This window comes from Gekko japonicus, unplaced genomic scaffold (assembly GCF_001447785.1).
Source record: "Gekko japonicus isolate JY-2015 unplaced genomic scaffold, Gekko_japonicus_V1.1 scaffold155, whole genome shotgun sequence".
NCBI classification, from domain to species: Eukaryota; Metazoa; Chordata; class Lepidosauria; order Squamata; family Gekkonidae; genus Gekko; species Gekko japonicus.
This window is the reverse complement of record NW_015167534.1, coordinates 1384516-1404225: the sequence shown is the minus strand read 5'-3', so window position 1 is coordinate 1404225 and position 19710 is coordinate 1384516. Positions and strand designations below refer to the sequence as shown.

At 44.7% G+C, this 19710-nt stretch overlaps 1 protein-coding gene across 1 annotated transcript in view; it reads right to left on the bottom strand.

Annotated features, from left to right (window-relative positions):
* Window positions 1-19435, bottom strand: part of DNER (delta/notch like EGF repeat containing) — a 241889-nt gene extending 222454 nt beyond the window's left edge. Inside the window, exon 1 of the mRNA XM_015413475.1 lies at window positions 19109-19435. Within this exon, the coding sequence (XP_015268961.1) occupies window positions 19109-19339 (231 nt within the window). The 5' untranslated portion in view covers window positions 19340-19435. The remainder of the gene's footprint in view (window positions 1-19108) is intronic.
* Window positions 19436-19710: the final 275 nt, after the last annotated feature.

The window sequence follows — 19710 nt, the reverse complement described above, 5'->3', positions numbered from 1 at the left end:
TTCCTGCTTGGTTAATGGCAATCATTTTCTTACCCTCCCAGTTAAATTAGGAAGATTGAGAAAACTACTAGTTAGTAACTTCCCTTTTGTTTATTTTGCTTAGTGCACCTGAGACTGTGCTTTGTAGAAATAAAGTTGTTTAATTAAAGAGAGTCTGCATATGCCCTTACCCACCTTGCCTTGGCTACTTGGCATACTACATCCCTGTACCGGGAGCCAGTTTGGTGCAGTGGTTAAGAACGGTGGATTCTAATCTGGAGAACCGGGTTCAATTCCCCACTCCTCCACATGAAGCCAGCTGGGTGACCTTGAACCAGTCACAATTCTTTCTGAGCTCCCTCAACCCCTAAAAACAAGCTTAGCTTGCTGCTAGCACAACGCTAGAACTTGTGACTGCCAGACAATCCTAGGATCTCCTGGCTATTCTACACACAATGCCATATGATGATAATAATAATTATTATTATCCCTGTGGTGTTGGCCTCAGGTGACCCACAAGAGAGAGGGGGGGGCTAGAGTTTATCCAAGGTGATGGCAGCAACAGAAACAGGGAGGACAAGACAGTGGTTACTCTGCCCCACACAAAAAAACAGGGCAGGAACTGACAGCCATGGAATAAATGGATTGAAATTGTACATTTTGCAAGCTGTCTCCTACTGTCAGCTAATCTTTCCCCTCTCAAAGGTAAAGTTTGCTGCTTGGGAAGGAGGGAGAACTGGTGAGGGAATGGGACAGGCATGGGTATTTGTGTGTGTGTGTGCGCGCGCGTGTGTGTGTAGGGGTTGGAAGCCTGCATTTGAAGTACCAACCAACATCCTTACATTTTAAATGCTTAACAGGGACATTCACACAAAAACTTGTTTTGGGGTTCAGCCAAGGAAGGGAAAGAAGCCACAGGGGTTGCCTATTACTTTTTACTACAGTTCCATCATGAAACCTGAAAGCCACTACATCAGCTAAACAATAGAACTACACACAAGAAGTCGATCTGATTCCTAGAGATATTGAACGCAAAGGAGAGCTGCTTTTCCAGTAACCAGAGACTATTAAATGCTTTTAGCGGTTAACAGTACCATGAAGTAACTAGAAACTGAACAAAAGTGAGCTGAAATATTCTACAGAACCACTGCTGTGACCAATGGCAGAGCTTGAATGAAACAATCTAATGAGCTCCCAAGAGAAAAGAGAAAAGAATGTTGTTTTTACAGAGAAGTAACAGAGTTCCTTTTTAAGATCAACTTGACTAAAAACAGCAAGTGTACTAAAAACACATTTTAGCAATAATTTATTATATCTAGACCCTATTCTTACACAGAAATCCTCTTGGTCTCCCTTTTAAGGGACTGAAAATCTACACTGACTTCACTTCAGCAATATTCCTAGGCCAAGACAGACATTTTTCACCTTTGAGGCCTGCAGTACAAGAGGGTGCACATGAGACATACAACCAACTTATTTATGACAAAACACAGTATTTTCCAACAAAATAGCAATCTGACATGTCACCAGCAGAACTGATTGTCCCAACACAAAGTACAGCTCTTCAAGTCTCTTTCCTTGAACCATGCCTGCTATCCAGGTCACTACACAAACACCTAAAACAATAAGTACAATATTCTTTACATTTACAAATTATGAAGCAGTAGTGAAACGTCTGGCTCTCAAAGATGATTAAAATTGAAGAAGCAGCTCCATTTATTACTTAAGTGATGGACAGCTGTTATAAGGAAGCAGAGATACAGTAAGTCATAGGAAGGACACTGCAGTAATTAAGGAGCCTAGTGAGAACAGAAAACATCGTATCTCAATCAAAGAATTTGCCACTGTTCCCTGGTATGCAGAGGAAAGCAGCAGCAGCTGCACAGTCCTTTTGTTGCTTTGCATCAGGAAATAATACAAACAAATATCAATGGGGTGAAATAGGTAGTTGTCACTATGCCTAAGCACATAATAGAGAAAAATATGGCCAGGGTAGAAACTATCAATTACTGTTCAAGCCCAGAGGAGAGATCGAGATACAATCAGGTGACAAAAGCCATTGATTCACAAATAGTAAAGTAGCCTTTTCTTTAGAAGTAGGCCATTTAGCGTACTTCTCATTACCTGAAGAACTCCATAAGCATCTTGTTCAAGGAGTCCATCATATAAATACCTTCGTTATATAATTACAATTTATGATCAATCTTGCTGCTCATGTTTGAGAGATGTACCTGTTTTGCTTTTACCAGAGGGTATGATTTTCTTATGGAGCTGCGGTGGCTCAAGTGGTTAAGACGCTGAACTGCAGGCTGTGGAAGGTCAGTAGTTCAGTGGTTCAAGACCCGGGTGCCGCAAGACAGGGTGAGCTCCTGTCTCTAGTTCCAGCTCCTGCCAACCTAGCAGTTCGAAAGCAAGAAATTGCAAGTAGATAAATAGGGACCACTTCGGTGGGAAGGTAACAGCGTTCCGTGCGCCTTGGCGTTTAGTCATGCCGGCCACATGACCACGGAAACGTCTTCGGACAGCGCTGGCTCTTCGGCTTTGAAACGGAGATGAGCACCGCAACCCTAGAGTCGGATTCGACTGGCTTTCCAGCAAGGGAACCTTTACCTTTACCTTTTTATGATTTTCTTCCCATTTTGCATTAAAACTCCCCAGAGATCTTTAGAGACAAGTATTTGAGTTAGTAAGCTCAATACGAAATAAAGTTATTTTCTATCTGATGTGCTAATGGAAATAATTTCACAGTGGCAAAGTCAATGTCCCTTACCTCTGTCTTGGAGTTTCCATAGCCAGCAGCTTTTCAAGTAATGAGAGCTGGCAGGCTTCATAATGCAATGATTATTAGATGCTCACTATAAAAACCAGAAAGAGTCAAGCATCCCAAACTAGGATTGCCAAATTGGGCTTGTTCACTGCTTTCTAATCATTTCTCTACGTTTATGGCATGAAAAGTATATTTGTTAAAAAGTAAGGAATCTGAGACTAAACTGGCAATGTCACTGTGTCAATTAAAAGAAAGGATGTCCATTCTACATGATGTTTCCAACCTGAAGAGTTTATCTAGATTTGGAATAAGAATATATTTGAAAAGCAGTGCTTGTACTTGCTTCAACATTTATCATATTTAATATGACAAGTATAGGTGCGAATAAATCTATTTCTCCAACAAAGGTTTCACCAAAACTGAACAGAGTTCCAGTATTGCATCCATTATAGTAAGTCTTATTTTGACACCTCTATTAATTCAGCTCACTCTCTCACTCTTGGATCATGTAGTCATACATATGCACATGATTCTTTGTTCCAATATCTTTCCTGGTGCTGAAATAAGTGCGGCTGACTGGTCCATACTCTCCTTCAGCAGCTATTACAGTATTTTTTGCCTCCAATACTCTCTTGGTTCATGCAGGTTGTACAGTTTTTACCACAACTACTACTACTACAAATACTACTACTACTACTACTAATAATAATAATAATTTAAGGTCAGATTTTTCAGATTCCTTCCCCCCTTCAGAGTTTCTTCTTACCAGCTTCCCATGCCAATTCCCTATTAGAATTTGCTTGCTAATATTTAATCACCTTGACTTCAGTTCTCTTACAAACCTTCATGTTTACAAGAAAAGCCCCACCCTCAACAGCCATGACTCAGCGTGATGTCCCTGACATGATGACTTCACACAGAAGTTGTGTCATCATGCTGAGGATGTCGCATGGTGATGCTCTGGTATTTTAGGCAAAGCTCTATGGTTACCATAGAGTTTTGCACAAAATACCAGAACATTGCCACATGATGTCTCCAGCTTGATGACATCACCTCCACATGATGTCATCATGTCGGGGATGTCACGTGCAATGATGTCGCCCCACCCCCTCCACTCCCAAAAAGTTCCCTCCCATCCCCCACAGGCGAGGAGGTAAGACCTGACAATCCTAATGTAAGGAGGAATTAATTGGTAACCACTGCAATCAACTGCATTGGACTTCCCAGTCCAAAATCAAAAAGTTCCCATTTTCAGTTGACTGGACCAATGTTGTTCAGGTGTGAGACCAAGTGAGAAATGTAGGTGAGCCCAGAATCCTGAAAGCCTCTTTAGTTATGCATAAGGGCTGATAAATGAGAACCATGGCTTCTGACGTTCATTCTAACTGCAACTCCCTGTACAACATCACAATTGTTTTAAAATTCCCTGAGTGGCCCACAAGGAGTAAACTGAGCAGGCCTCCGTATTACAGCAAGGTCTTTCAGTACAGGAAATTGAATCCTTCCCATTCTCAATTTCGAGCAGTGCAGTGTGTCCAACAATATGTAGATAAGCATGAGTAATCCAGCAGCTCTAGCTTTCGAGATTAAAACACTAGGCTTTTGGAATATTAGTTTGCAGAAAATTCTGCATAAGAATATCAGAATGGTGAAAATATTTGAATGCAGTCTGACCTTGAAGTATGAATGGGAATGAAACCCAGTATCTTCCAGAATTTATATGGATCTGTAATGAAAAAATGCATCCATCTTAAAAACCCATCAGAAATCATTTCTGTATATCTCAGAGCAAATAATAAAAAAGAGGAAAACTGATGTGATGAACAGTGGCTTGCATTATTAATAAACTCCCAGAATTTTAATGATACTTGTGGAAGAACTTGTTGTAAGGCTACAAAAGACTAGGGCCATGATGCTGGGGAAGAGATAACTCCCTCCCCCCCCACTTCCAGGCTCCAACTAGCCCCAGCCGGGAAAGAAGGCAGGGAGAGATAGAGTGACTGGTCTCCTTTCCTACCAGGGCTAACTGTAATCTGTGTGGGTGTTTTGACTAGTAGAACAGCATGGGAGAAAAGAAAAGAGGAACATATCACAAAATGGTATGGAAATAGAGGGCAAAGTGATCACCAAGGGAAATCCTTATGTTTATACAGTAGTTTTCAGCCACTCTGTAAATATATGGACAGACAGCAATATCCATGTCTTAGGAGACAGAACATTCCACCAGAATGAAATAGTAAGTATGAAAAGGCACGGAGAAAAGAGACAGAAGAAGAGGTCTCACAGTTGCTGAGTAGACAAGTGTCAGACAATCAGAGGATGCAAAGCTCATCCCACAAGCTTTCATGGCTGAATGAGGATTCGAACCTGGGGCTCCCTAGTACTAGTCCAGCACTCTAACCACTACATCATACTGACTTTTGCTCTTCACAGCTATTGTACCTAGCTAAGTGGGTTCAGTGGGCCTGGGAGGTAAACAATGCATTGCTGTGAGGAGGTGCAGTTTGGGCCACTTTGAAAGACTTTCTCCCGAAGAAGGCATCCCTGGATTTGAATGGCCTAAATAATTACTATCTGATGGTCAACATGCCTGAATGGGTAGTGGACATACAGCTGCAGTCAAAGTTGGGGAAACAGATTATTTAGATCTATTTCAATCCAGACTCGTTTTTTTCTTCAGGACAGAAATGGTATTGGTAACCATGAGTGATTATCTTTGCCAGAAGAAAAGCCCTGGAAATGCATCCCTGGCCCCGGTCACACGGGCCAGATATCGCGGGGGGAGGCGTGGCTGTTTGCCCCAGAGCGAACTACCATGCGGCCGCCGGATCAAACGTCCCGCCAACATCCCATGGTTCAGGGGGAGGTGCCGATCATACGTCAATCCTGCGGCGTGGCAAAGAAGCAGCGCGGCGGGGGTTGTGTGGGGTTTTTTTAACTGAAGTGTGTGCATGCGCCGTTGGGTGCTTGTGCACATCCCGTGGAGACTTGGGGGAAAGAAACCTTTTCGTGACGGGACATGGGCAGGCGCCGGATGCCATGAGCTACCACCGGAAACGTGATCAGACGCCCGCCCTTGCCCCGCGGTTTCCAGAAACTAGTACCTCAGAGGTACTAGTTTTTTATGGCGCATCTTCAGCGGGAAGCCTCGGATTCGCCATGGGAGTTCTACGCTTCCCAGATGTTGCAGTTTGATCGCGCCCGGAAATCTTCTGTCTCTGTAGCGTGGCTAATGCTCCGTGTGACCGCAGCTCCTGTTGATTTTCCTATACCAGTCAGTGGCTTTCAGTACTATTGACCACTCTTACCAGACTAGCCAGTTCCAGAGTGCAATACTGAAGGACTGTTGCTTGGAGAAGAGGCATTTACACTGTGGGGTCCTGCAGGGGTTCATCTTGTTCCCCCTTGCTGTTTAAAACCTATATGAATAAAGCTGGGAGAATCATCCAGAGGGTTGCAATGACAGGCCACAAACAAGCAAATACCAGTTCTGTTTCTCCACAGCTGAGTGTGGTGGGTCTGAGGAAGCTCTGAACAGGTGTCTAGAGAAGCTAAAGGGATAGATGATGGCCAATAAAATGAAACTCAGTCCACACATGACCAAAATGCTGTGGTTCAATGACAAAGGCACAATAAGGTTCAGGAGCCATCCTAATCTGGAGGAGACTGCACTCTCCCTGAAGGAGCTTGGAAGGGCTTCTAGATCCTGCCCTATGGTTGGATGCTTATGTCTCCTCCATGGCATGTAACTTCTTTCATCAGCTTCGAATGGCCACAGTGATCCATGTTCTGATCACACCCAGGTTATATTACCATAATGAGCGTTACACAGAGCTAATTTAGAGTCCAGTGGCATCTTTAAGACCAACAAAGGTTTATTCATGGTATGCATTGGCTAGTCATTTGTTTCCGAAAACAATTCAAAGTGCTAATTTTTTTCCTTCAAAGCCCTAACCAGCTTGAGCCAGGGTATCTGAAGGACTGCCTCCACCTACACTGTTCAGCCTACCAGTTAAGATCCTCCTCCCAAGCCCTGCAGGTGGCAACCACAGATGGGGCTTTTTCAATGGTGGTGCCTTGCCTTTGACATGCCCTCCCTCTTGAAGCTTGTCTGGTGCCTTCAGGCAACAGGCCAAAACCGATGTATTTCCCTAGGCTATTAACTGAAGAGTTCCTTTGGGGGAAGGAGAGTTACAGGTGTGCCTGTAACTGAAGGTAGTTTTATGGCCTGATTAAATATTGATAATTTTTGTCTGTGTTTATATTTTATTGAATTTTTTCTTTGTCAACATAGCCATGCAGGACTCTAGAGAGGCAACATATACATCTTCTAAACAAAATAAACAGGAACCCAGAGAGCTCCATGAACCAAAAAGAATAAAACTTCTGCAGTACCAAAAAAGGAAAACCTGTAACTGAATAATGACTGTGGGATTTGGTTAAGGAAGATCATTAGAAATAAAAAATAAAAGCAGACTCAATTGAATGGTTAGAACAGAACAGCTTGGAAGGGATAAAAATAGCAGAAAGAAAGAAGGTCACTGGGAAAGGATGGGGTTTGGGAAAGGACACAGCTCTTGAGGGCAGGGTAACAGTTTTGGGGAACTGAAGAATCTAAAGGTATTATTTAATAAATAGAAACAATAACAGTCTTGAAATGAAAAGGAAAAATAGCCTAAGGAGGTTGAAAAATATTAAAAGGAACTAGGGTATGACCATGGGGCAAATGACAGCAAGACAGAAGGGGGGGGGATCAAGAGCTTAAATAGGAGAAGAATGTAGAACTGAAGAAAGAATTAAGATGAAGAAACTGGGCGGGTGGCACTAACAGTATTAACTACAGCTGAGCAAAGCCTTGAGGTGAAAGAGGAAGAGTGGGAGAAGACAACAGAAGTAGGGAAGTTGACGGTAAGAAAACAGCATAGAGATTAAAGAGAAAAATGGTAAACATTGCTGAATTTCAGATGCAGCAAGAGCAGGAGTCGATTCGGGGGATCGCAGGGGATCGCCATTCCCCCGGGTGAGGTGCGGGGGGCGGGGCACATGATGAAGCCCTGCCCCTGCTTCCGGCTGCCCCGCTTCCTGCAGGGGCCCTCCCACCGCCGGGCCCCTGCAGGCGCCGGTCCACCGCCGGGCTGGTGCCTGCAGCCCCAGTAGCCAAGATGGTGGCCAAGCAGCGGATCCGGATGGCCAACGAGAAGTACAGCAAGAACATCACGCAGTGCAGGAACGTCACCAAGACCTCGGTATGAGCGGGGCTGACGTGGTGGCTCTTTCCCCCTCACAGAGAAACGCGCCCGAGGAGAAGGCGTCGGTGGGGCCGTGGCTCTTGGCTCTCTTCATCTTCATGGTCTGCGGGTCGGGTAAGTGCGGGGCACCAGCTGTTGGCCGGCCCGGGGGGGGAGGGAGGGAGGGGACGGAGGGAGGGAAGAGCGCAAGCCACCGAGGACTTCCTCACAACAGCTGCTGCTTCGTCTCCTTCATGTCTTCCTTATGGGACACCAACAATCGCCAGAAACCCATTCTTCTTCTTTTGGAAAACATCCGTAGTTATCTAGTGTCTGTTGATCCTGTTCTCCTTTTGCGGAGCTTAGTGCCGCGCGCATGTGTGTGTTTTTCTCCTCCTCATTTTGTCTTTGTAACAGACTCATGTGCTTCGTGGCCCGGTGAGAACCTGAACCTTGCTTTCCCAGATGTTCGTGCAAGGCTCTCAGCACTGTGCCACGCCAGCTCCACCGTGCTTCTCTTCTCCCCCCACCCGCATCAGTTTCCCAACCTGCTTTTCCCAATATGGCTCTCTTTTTGCTCTGTTCTTGTAAAGACAAGGTGAAGCAATAACTGTTGTAACATTTAATCTTCTGATGGTGTGTGTTTATAAACGGCACAGTACAAATTCTTTGAATGTTTCTGCACCTGGAGTATGACATCTGTATCCTGTCCTTCCTTCCTTCAAGGAGATTGGGGTGGCATACCTGGCTCTCCCCATTTTATCCTCACAACAGACTACTGAGGTAGGTTAGGCTGAGAGTGTGCCCCATGAGCTTCAGGGTACACTTTACAAGGTCCTAGCCGAATACTCTTAACCACAGAACAGTAGACGCTCCACTGTGAAAACACTTAGAATGTTAGTTTCAGAATGCTGTCTTAAGCGTTTTACTTCCTGTGAAGCCAGGTCTGAATATATTGCTTTGTGGTTTCAAGTTCACTTCTTTTGAATATCAAAATTATATGGAAAGGGGTTTTGCCATTCACCAGGTGGCTTATGATAAAAAAAAGAAAAGCTTGGTTTCCATAATCTGGTTGAACACTGTTATTAAGACTACCATGTGATAGCTCACCTGTTTGCCAAGCTTATTGGCCTCAACTTTTGTTGACATGTGGGAATTTGGTTGCTTGTTACAAATCATGTAAGGAGGCTATATCACTGCTAACTCACCACCAATGGTTGTTGTGAAGGTGAAATGGTGAGGAAGAAGATATGTGTACCAAAATACACATAAATAACCTACAGGCTACTTTTGCAAAATACACTGGGCTGATAAAAAACAAAGGAAGCATAACCCTATGCCCTGAGTTTGCAGTGATGCAGATTTAAAAGCGAAATGGTTTGATGTGGGCTACCTAGCAGGAGTCCCCAAGCTTGTTGACCCTGAGGACTCTTGTGGAACATTGAGGAAGGTGCACAATATGGCTGCTATGGAATGCAGTTACAAAGGGTTGGGAGGCCCCAAGCCAAGCACCCTCCTATGGGGGGGGGGGACGACAGCTAATTCTGAACAGGCGCTGTTTCTGAACAGTGCCATTTGGGGGGGGATCACTGCCCTACTGTTTCCATCTGTGCAATAGGCAGCAATCCAGCCAAGGTCTGATTTCCTCCTCATTGCACCTGTTGAATTTCTGACAGGAAAAAATGGCATTTGTTGAATTTTTGAAGCTGTTAACAGAACATGAGTTCTGCCAGTTTAAAAAAACAGTGATGAACAATTTCTCACCCTGTGTATTGGACTTGCACGGCCCTTGTTTGTTTTCAGTAAGGGCTTCCAGTGGATTGTGCTTCGTGTTACCTAGTATGCAGGGCATCCTGTTTGGATGATCTGTCTCTAACACCAAAAATATCTGCATTTGGTCCTGCTGGGCTCATGTTGGAAACCAGTTGGTTAAGGCAAAGGGCCTACCTTAGCATCTATCCTTGATGTGTGTTTTTGTCCTTGAGCTTCTTTATCTGTTCAAAAGGCACACTGGGAGGGCACTTCATGGTCATGCATAACTTGAAAGACATGCTTGTAAGACTAAGACTAACTGAGTGGTGGGTGTGGCCTTATGACACACTTCCGGTGATGGCAGGGGGTGTGGCCTTATGACACACTTCCGGTGATGTCAGGGGGTGTGGTATATGCTAATGAGTTATGCTAATGAGTTCCCCTAGCTCTTTTTCTACGAAACGACCCCTGAGCAAGAGAAATACATTTCAGAGGTATGTTGGTCTATAGTAGATATGAGATCACTAGCACCTTAGAGACCAACAAAATTTTCAGGGTATAAGCTTTTGTGAGTCAAAGTTCCCTTCATCAGCTTATACCCCCCAAAATCTGGTTGGTCTCTAAGGTGCTATGGGACTCGAATCTAGCAAAAGAAATAAAACACAGATTAAAAACTTGTAGTGAACTATGTAAATCTTAAGTCCAAGTCACTCATATGCTCATGTTCAGAAACAGAGCTGGCAGTCAGTAGGAGAAAACCAAGGCTGATGGAGAAGGGGGAACACAGGAGTGAAAAGACTACAGAGAAATGATCAACGGATCTTTTCTCCTCTCCCCCCCCCTTTTCCTCCTTGTATTTCTGTGTTATCACAAAGCTTTTATCAGTGCTATTCAGCAACTGTCAAGCACAAGAAGGTAAACCACAGTGCTTGAAACTCTTGGAGTATTCCTTGAAGCTAAACAATTTGCATTGTTTAACGACCTGCAAATTATGCAAAGGAGCCTTTTCAAATGAATTCAATAAGTTGTTTGAATACTCTGAAAAGAAAGAGCCCTTTCTAAATATTCATAATGCACTTATTTGCCATTAAACCCACTTAAACATCTTAATAGATTCAGGTGGGTAGCCACGTTGGTCTGAAGCAGCAGAACAAAGTTTGAGTCCAGTGGCACCTTTAAGACATACCGCTAATACAACTTTTTTCACACATTAAATTAACCATTAATATGAATTGACCCCCTTTTCTGCTTATGGGACAGGGTACATGAATCATACTATAAATATCATTTCAACGTTCATTTAAAGCATTGGGTATTGATCCCAATAAATGATGTTGTTTACTCGAAGCACAACAGAAGAATGCATTCTTGTAAGCAGGATTTACAAAATTGCTGCTTTTTACTGTCTTGTTAATTGTAAAATCATCTTATGGCTTATAACCAACTTCTAAGTTCTTGTTTTCTACCAGTGTCAACTTGCTAGTCCTGATTAAGTGTGGCAGCAGCAAATCCATTATTTGAGTGATGGGTCCAGATGCCGGTCCAGATGCCGCTACCAATATTCCAAAAGGACTGTTTGCAGACATATACCAAATTAACATTGGTGGGCTGCTTAAATATTTTAATCACCTGCATATCAGTCTAGGTGACAATAAGAAAGATCACAGAATGAAAATTATCCCATGAATATCAATGCAAATCATAATGGATCTTCAAAAGGAACCTAACAGCAGACAACACCTCTAAAATTCAGGGGGTACCAGCTTCCAGCATGACCTGGATAGCCCAAGCTAGCCTGGTCTTATCAGATCTCAGAAGCTAATCAGGGTTGGTCCTGGACCTGGTCAGTATTTGTATGGGAGACCACCAAGAAAATGCAGGCTCACTATGCAGAGGCAGGCAATGGCAAACTACCTCTGAAGGTCTCTTGCCTTGAATACCCTACGGGTTTGACTGCAACTTGACAGCAAAAAACAAACAAACAACCCAAACAAATACGCAAAACAGAATCCAGGTCTTGAACCAGGAACATTTTCTGAGGCTATGACCTATCTTGGTGAACTGGCTGGGTCTCATATAACCAAGTCTTTAGTCACAGGTAATCTGAATTCTTAAGACTGGCCACAACTCTAATATCCACTGCAAACCTGACCTTCCCCTTGCCCCTGACTTAAATCCCTTCAGTACTTCAGCTATGCACTTCTTCCAGCTTCTTCAGGCTCCCAACTACTTTCAGCTTCTCTGCATCACTTAAGGCTTAAGACTTCAATTTAGTTAAATTGACAAATTCAGTAGGTGTGGACATTGTGACAGCCACAAGTGTAGATGGCTCTAAAGGGGAATTAGACAGATTCATGGTGGACGGGGTCCATCAATGGCTACTAGCCATAGTGAGTTAAGGGAACCTCCGTACGCAGAGGGAGCAAACTTTTGAATACCAGTGCCAGGAGGCAGCATTAGGAGAAAGCCTTGGCCTCCATGTCCTGTTTGTTGGCCCTCCAGGGCAACTGGCTGGCTGCTCTGTGAAGCACTGTGCTGAACAAGATTGATCACTGGTCTGATCCAGCATAACTCCTCTCATGTATTCCACTACAGCAGCTCATAGCCTTGATTGTGGCCTGCAATTCAGCTTGTGCCAATGCACTTAACCAATCACATTATTTCAAGACTCACTGAGAATTGTGTGGCGTTCATAGCAGCAGAACATTAACTTCATCCTTCTGTAGTGTTTGCTTAATACTACATTAAATGCAAATACCCAGTGGTTGAGTCAAGTCTAAAAATCAGTGATGTCAAAAATATTTTGGCTGAAATCTTGACAGATGGTTTGGGAAAGTAAAGCTGTTTAAAAAATTGTACATTATGTTGGTACTTGATTCTTGGACCCAAAAAGTGCAAGGCAGAACACACAGTTTTCCACAAAGAAATTGTGCACCATCTGTCAGTGAAAACAGTCCAGAGAAATGAGTGCACCAAGGATCAATAACTGCCACATATGGGGAAACACAAGAATTCATGGCAGTATTTGGCAATCATCAATTCTTTTTACTTGAAAATAGCACTGCCATGTTTCAACAGGATGGAATAAGTGGCCAAAAGACTACATTCTAAAATACAAGTGGCAGAAATACAGAAAGCTGCAGGAGTTCACTTTTCTTGAACCAGTTTGGGAGCCAAGTTTTTATATGCTTGTACCAACTCCAGACCACAGAAGGCAAAGAGTCAAGCATTCAGCCAAACAACACTGAAGATGTCCACTAATTTCACAGCCTACTCTTCTACACATAAATCAAGAAAACAACAGATGGAGCAACTACCTGAAATCCAATTGGAGAATTTCAGTACTTCTGAACCAAGTTTTTGTTGGGGGAGGAGAGTTTTAAACCAGAGATTATAAATGCACTCCTTTGAAAATGATGGTAAATGCCACAATTACACAGCTTAATAGTCTGACCTCAACACACTAAACAAAATCAATTTCTACCAAAACAAATGGCCCTTCTTCAAAACAGGCATTCTTAGGAGTCTATGAATTATTGAGCAACCATAGCAGCTCATTTTAATCAGAAATATATTGTTGCCAACCTCCAGGTGGTGTCTGGAGATCTCCTGGGATTTCAGCTGACCTGCAGGTGACAGGAATTAGTTCCCCTGGAGAAAATGGCTGCTTTGGAAGATGGATTCTATGGCAACATACCCTGCTGAGGCCCCTCCCTCCCCCAAACTCTGCTCCCTCCAGACTCCACCCCCAAAATCTCCAGGAATTTCCCAACCTGGAGCTGGCAACCCTACAAAGATCTGCCTCTCCTGCCTGACTCATAAGACACCATTATATTCATAGAAGCCTTGCAGGGGCCACCAGTTCAAAAAGCCACTAAAGGGCATGCCTCTGCCCCTCCTCCCTTGCCCAAGGAGTGAAGATGCTACCACTATGGAGGCCCAAACATGATCACAGATATTCTGTTTCCATTCAGCAGAAAGAATAAGGAAGTCACTGTCCAGCTACTTGCATTCTTCTTTCTTTCTGCAACTGGCTGGTTTTGCCTGCAGTTAGAAGGAAGAGATTTTAAAAACTCAGGGCAAGCAATCCTAGGAAGAACAAGGAAGGCAAACAGCCAAAGAGGAGCATGTTCCTTCTATCAAGTTAAAAATAAGATTGCTGCAGAGAGCCACAAATCGCTCCCCAAAATAAATTTCTACAGTATACATGATGTGTGGGGAAACGCATATAACTGCTTCATAAATAGGGCATAGGAGGCTATACTGAGGAATGCACGCCAGCCTCTTACTAAAAGTGAATATAAGCAGTTGGAAATATTGAGTTAGACCGTTAGTCTCCCTAGGCCAGTATGACCTGCATAGATTGCCAGTGACTCTCCAGGGTCTCAAGGAGAGGTTTGCTAGGTTTGCTACATAAAATTGTTTTAACTGCCAATGCCAGGATTTGAACCAAGGGATTATGGCATGCAAAATATGTGATCTATCACTATAGGCATCCCCCATGTGCAAAGTTTATGTGATGCAGTGCAAAACAACAGGTTTAGGCTTTGCCAAATGAGACTGTAGGCATGAACATAAGGTGGCAGACATCCAGTAAAAACAGCTCGGCCTCCCCCACTGAAGACACCATCTCCATGCGGCCCAGGTTGTGCAAACTCAGAGACCAGTGGCACCAGTATCAGTGCAGATTGTTTTTAAATGCAGTTGTATTGTTTTAATTAACTATTTATTATTACGTTTGTGTGGCCGAATGGCCTAACTATTGCCGTGATCTGCCCTGAGCCCATTCACGGGGAGGGTGAACTATAAATTTGAAATAAATAAATACATTTTGGGAGGCATACAAATCACATGTGGCTTCTGTAAATAATAATTGCTTTTGTAGGCAGTAGGGTTGCCAAGTCTTCTCACCTTGGCAGCAGGGGAGCCTCGGCGGGCTCTAGGAGCTCCTCGGCGGTGTGCGGGCGCGTGGGCGCCGCCAGCACGTCACAGGAAATGACGTGCTACGTTGCTCACATTGAGGGCGGGCCCAGATCATCAGAGGGAAAACCATAGAGTTTTCCCTCCGACGATCTGGGCCATGCCCCCAACATGAGCGACGTGGCTGCGTCATGGGAGCGGAGTTCCCCCAGGGCCCGATTTCGCAGTGGCAGAAATCGGGCCTCCAAAGCGGGGGTTTCCCTGCCCCCCGCCCCCACTTGGCATCCCTAGCTGGCGATTTTATGGCCAGTCCGACCACAGCCTTTTTCTTTCAGACAAGTGCATTTATACAAGAAGAAGGCTTTCAAGTACTTTTGTGATGTTTTGTAAGTATTAACATAAGAACATAAGAAGATCCTTGCTGGATCAGACCAATGGTCCGTCTAGTCCAGCATCCTGGCTCACACAGTGGCCAATCAGTGCTTCTGGATGGCCAACAAGAGGCATAGAGGCCAAGGCCTTCCCTTGATGTTACCTCTTGGCTCTGGGGTTCAGAGGCTTAGTGACTCTGAATGTGGAGGTTCCCCTTGTCACCATGGTATGGGACACATGACACTGGGGCAGAGAGTAGGGTTTGAGTGCTTCACAATTATCACCCTCAACGCGTGGATTTTAGGATACAGCTAACTGTCTTCCTAGTGTATAAGTAAAGCTACCATTATTAAATTCTCGCCCGCAAAGACAGAGAACAACAAATAATAAGCATGTTTTTCTGCTCTAGATCATTGTGGAATTTATTTCTTCAGACGTAAAAAAATTCAGGTGATAGGACAGTCTTGGTAGAAGAAAGCTGCTGCCATATGTTTTTATATATTTTGAGCACATGCAGTGTATCAGTCTTCTTTCTCCTAGCAACAATGGAGCAGTGAGGGTACCGGAATTGCTATAGCTAACCCATCACTAAGAGAATTCAGAACTGTTACCAACTGTGATCAGTTTCATCTGACTACCGAATTTTGGAACACAACTGAAATTATTATGTCTTCCTCTGATCCACAGTTCCATATGTAAATGCATCAAAGAAAATTATGCTTAAATAAATTATCTCATATCTTTTAAACACAGTGAGAAAAAAGTATGCACTCCAACTGTCCTAAAGGTGTTAATTTACTATTAAAATATGGCTGAAATAACGTCCTCTGAGCTTTCCTCATTTTCTAAATAGAAACCTTTATAATTCTTTCAGTAAAGTATCAATATTTCAAAAATAAGGTGCTTGAATCCTTAGATTTATATCTTAGTAATTACAGAACAAAAGAAAAGAAAAGCCCAAACTGTCTGTCTATTCCTGAACATTTATCTGGAGATTGACAGTTTGACACATTCAATTTATCTGGAAATTGACTGTTTGATACATCCATTACATTGGACATAATCCAGCAAAAGTTCAACACAGTCACCCCTATTCAACAAGAGAGACCTGGATGCATAAACAAGCCTTTCTGCATGTACTGCTGATATGGATGAGCATCTGGATGTATCACCTCATTTGCACTGTGTTGCTCATCCAAAGTCTGTTGAAACAGGCTGACTATATCTTCTGACAAAAAAACCCCAGGTTGCATCTGTATCCAGGACCACCGACTAGGAGCTTGGTTCCAGTGCAGCATTTCTATGGGTGGAAGGATTTCCACCCACAGAGTATTACTTTCTCACCTCCCCTCTCCTGCTGTAGCCCAGAATGTGCCATCCCCCAGAAGTGGCATTTCAGGGGGCATTTTGAGATACGGCAGGCAGGAGAGGTGAGAAAGTCATGTTCTGTGAGTGAGATAACCTGGCTCCAAGCCACAATGTTATCCACAACAGCTAGGTGAGAGTATTTATTTTTTTATTAGTAAGTTTTATGCACGTCCTTAAACTCTACCATGCAAATCAATGGAATTTAAATATGCTTTACACTGGCTGAATCATGCCCATTATGCAGAAGCAAGTTGCACTGATTACCCCAAAGTGTGGTTAGCATTGGGGTGTAAGGAATGGTATGTAAGATGTGAGTGAATACTAGGACATTCAGGGTTATGTAAATCTAAGAGGAAAAAATGGGAGTGTATCATTCAAAGGATGAAAGGTTAATAGCCATAGTTAATTATATGGAAGAACTATATTAAATACGTTCTTTGTTGAATTAATCTACGCTAATCACCAGATCTTTTGTCTCTACATTGCAGGCATTAATACCTGTTTGTCCAATACATTTGGTTTAAGTGGGCCTCTTTACCAAGCTTACACTGCTGCCTTCATCAAAGTTCCTCATAAATAGAACTAAATACTGTTCTACAAATCCGTAAACTAGTCAAGTGTCTATGTACTCCTACCCAAACCCAGTAATTTATAAAGGAACTATTCATAAGTATTTACTGTTGTTATGACTGTATTAACTATTTGCAAGTTGCTAGGGAACTAGTTTCATTCCTCCTCACGCAAATTTTCGATGTTGACTCCTTCTGTCTATATACCCTTATTACAGTACATTAACATTTTAAACAACCGTATACCATTCTATAAAGGCGGTGGCAGCTTTCCAGAAGAGAAGAAAGCATGCAAAAAGTCAATTCCTCCTTAACAAGACTGCCAGACTTGTTAAAATTATTCCATTTAATCCACTAAAATCTCTTTGATTCTGCACAATCTGCAGTTGATGTGAATTTTTTTTAATGACGCACAAGAGACACTTCCAGTTGAATACACAACTTATTTCTTAAATATCTGCATTCCACTCTTCTCCCCTTGCCCCTCCCACCTGCTCTCAAGCAAAAACCTTCCACAATGAGCACTACGATGCACAATCTTTGGGTTTCTTTAAAAGAACTCTCTCTCTCTCTCTCTCTCTCTCTCTCTCTCTCTCTCTCTCTCTCTCTCTCTCTCTCTCTCTCTCTCTCTCTCTCTCTCTCTGACCCTTTTTCTTCCATTTTTCACAGAAGCTACAGCACTAGTATAAGTTGTGGACCTTTTGAGCCCATTAAAGACAAACCATAAGAAGGAAAAATTGAACATAGTCAAATCATTCTACTGGTAATAACCCAACCCTAAAGGTAAAGGTTTCCCTTGCTCAAAAGCCAGTCGAATCTGACTCTAGGGGGCGGTGCTCATCTCAGTTTCCAAGCAGAAGAACCAGTGCTGTCTGAAGACATTTCTGTGGTCATGTGACCAGCATGACTAAACGCTGAGGTGCACGGACCGCTGTCACCTTCCCACCGAAGTAGTACCCATGTTAATTTATAAGTAAGTCCCACTTGGTTCCATGGAACCCACTACCACGTAAGCATGCACAGGAGGGCAACCTAAATCCTGTCATTCATCAATCCAACTATTTCCCTTTCCTTTTCTTTCTTCTAATTTCCAGAGTAGGGAAACCACAACTCCATTTTCAATATCTACATGAAATGAGCTTCTTTCTTCACCAGAAGTGGAATGCAGAGATTCTGATCTTTTCCAACACCGATACAAAGACAAAATGGAACAAACACACACATTTGAAGCTGCTTTCAGAATTTTGATCTTCCTAAACCTTAAGATTTTTCAAAAATTTTATCAATACAATGCAATGCCACTACATGTGACCAGACCCACAAGCTACCTAAAGTCTAATGACCTCACCTAGGACAGGAACCACTAGCATATGAGTTTGAACACCAGAATTTTTTTAAGACAACATGTGTTTAAATTGTTCTGAGAAGGAAAGCAGTGGAGGGATGCCATGAAACACCGAGGTTTAACCTTGAGCAGAACAGAAGCAGATCTCCACTTCAATCCAATCTCCATCGATTCAACCAACAATTTGCATCATCGCCACTGAAGGTACATATGACCTGTCATTCAGGCAACCCCCGGAACAGAACGCTCGCTGTTTAATAGGAGGGCAAGTCCACCTAAGCAACGCTTCTGTGGGCGCACCGTACAGAAAAAGGGCCGTCCCGGACAATGCGCCCAGCGCGCCCTTCGCCTAAGCTCTTCACCATTTGCCCTCGTTCTCCCCGCCAGACGCACGGCTTCGCCGCGTCTCCTTGCCCGCGCGTGTGTCTTATACTCGCAAGCGGGACTGAGGGGAGCTGCAGGGACACTGACACCGTTGTATAATACCCAGAGGCGGTCGGACTAAGAGACGAAGGCAGCCGCGCGGAGAGATCCACGGCCAGATTAGCCGGACCATACCGGGGGCTGTTGCCACCCAGCCGGAGAGCGGCCGCGAGCGCACACGCAGGAGGCGAGGGAGGGGAAGCAAACCCACCAAATCCATAAGCAGAAGGGGGGGGGGGCTGGAGGAGGAACCGAAAAGATCCCCGAGACCTCCGCCTAGAGAAGAAGAAGAGGAGCAACTCGCGAGGCTCACTCAAGGGCAGGCACCTGGGGCCCTCCTGGGCAGGCGGCCGACGGCCAGAGCTCTACCTCGTTGGCGCCTTACCTGGCAGTAGGTGCCGGTGACCCCAGGGGGGCAGACACAGCTATAGGCAGGCTGAAGGAAAAGCAGCGGCGCGCGGCGCGGGGAGCAGGTGCCGTTGTTCTTGCAGGGCTGACTGAGGCAAGGGTCCGACGGCCAGTCGAGGGATTTGGCGGTGGGCGACGGCCCGGCGAGACAGGAGCGGCGCTGGACCAGGCTGAGGAGCAGCAGGAGGAGCGAGACGGCGCGGGGCATGGCGGCGTGGCCGGCCCCAGACAGGGCGCCCAGGAAGGCTGAGACGGGAGAGGAGCGGAGACGGCAGCCGCTCAGCAGCTACCCGGCTCCGGCAACCTGCGGGTGGAGACTGGGGAGGGAGTGGCCGGCATGGCAAAACGTCAGCGCCAGCGAGCGGCAGGGGGCGCGCGCCCGGTCAACGCCGCTGCGCTCTGGAGAGGCGAGCGGAGCAGCCGGCAAGGGCAGGGCGCCGGGGACGCCGAGGGAGGGACAAAGGAGCCAGATGCGGGAACGGGCGTCTGAGGAGAGGTCGCCGCGGGTTACAGGGCCGGCCCCCTCTCCACGCATGTCGGGGAATGAGGTGGCGGAGTGGAATGGACCACTTCTGGCTG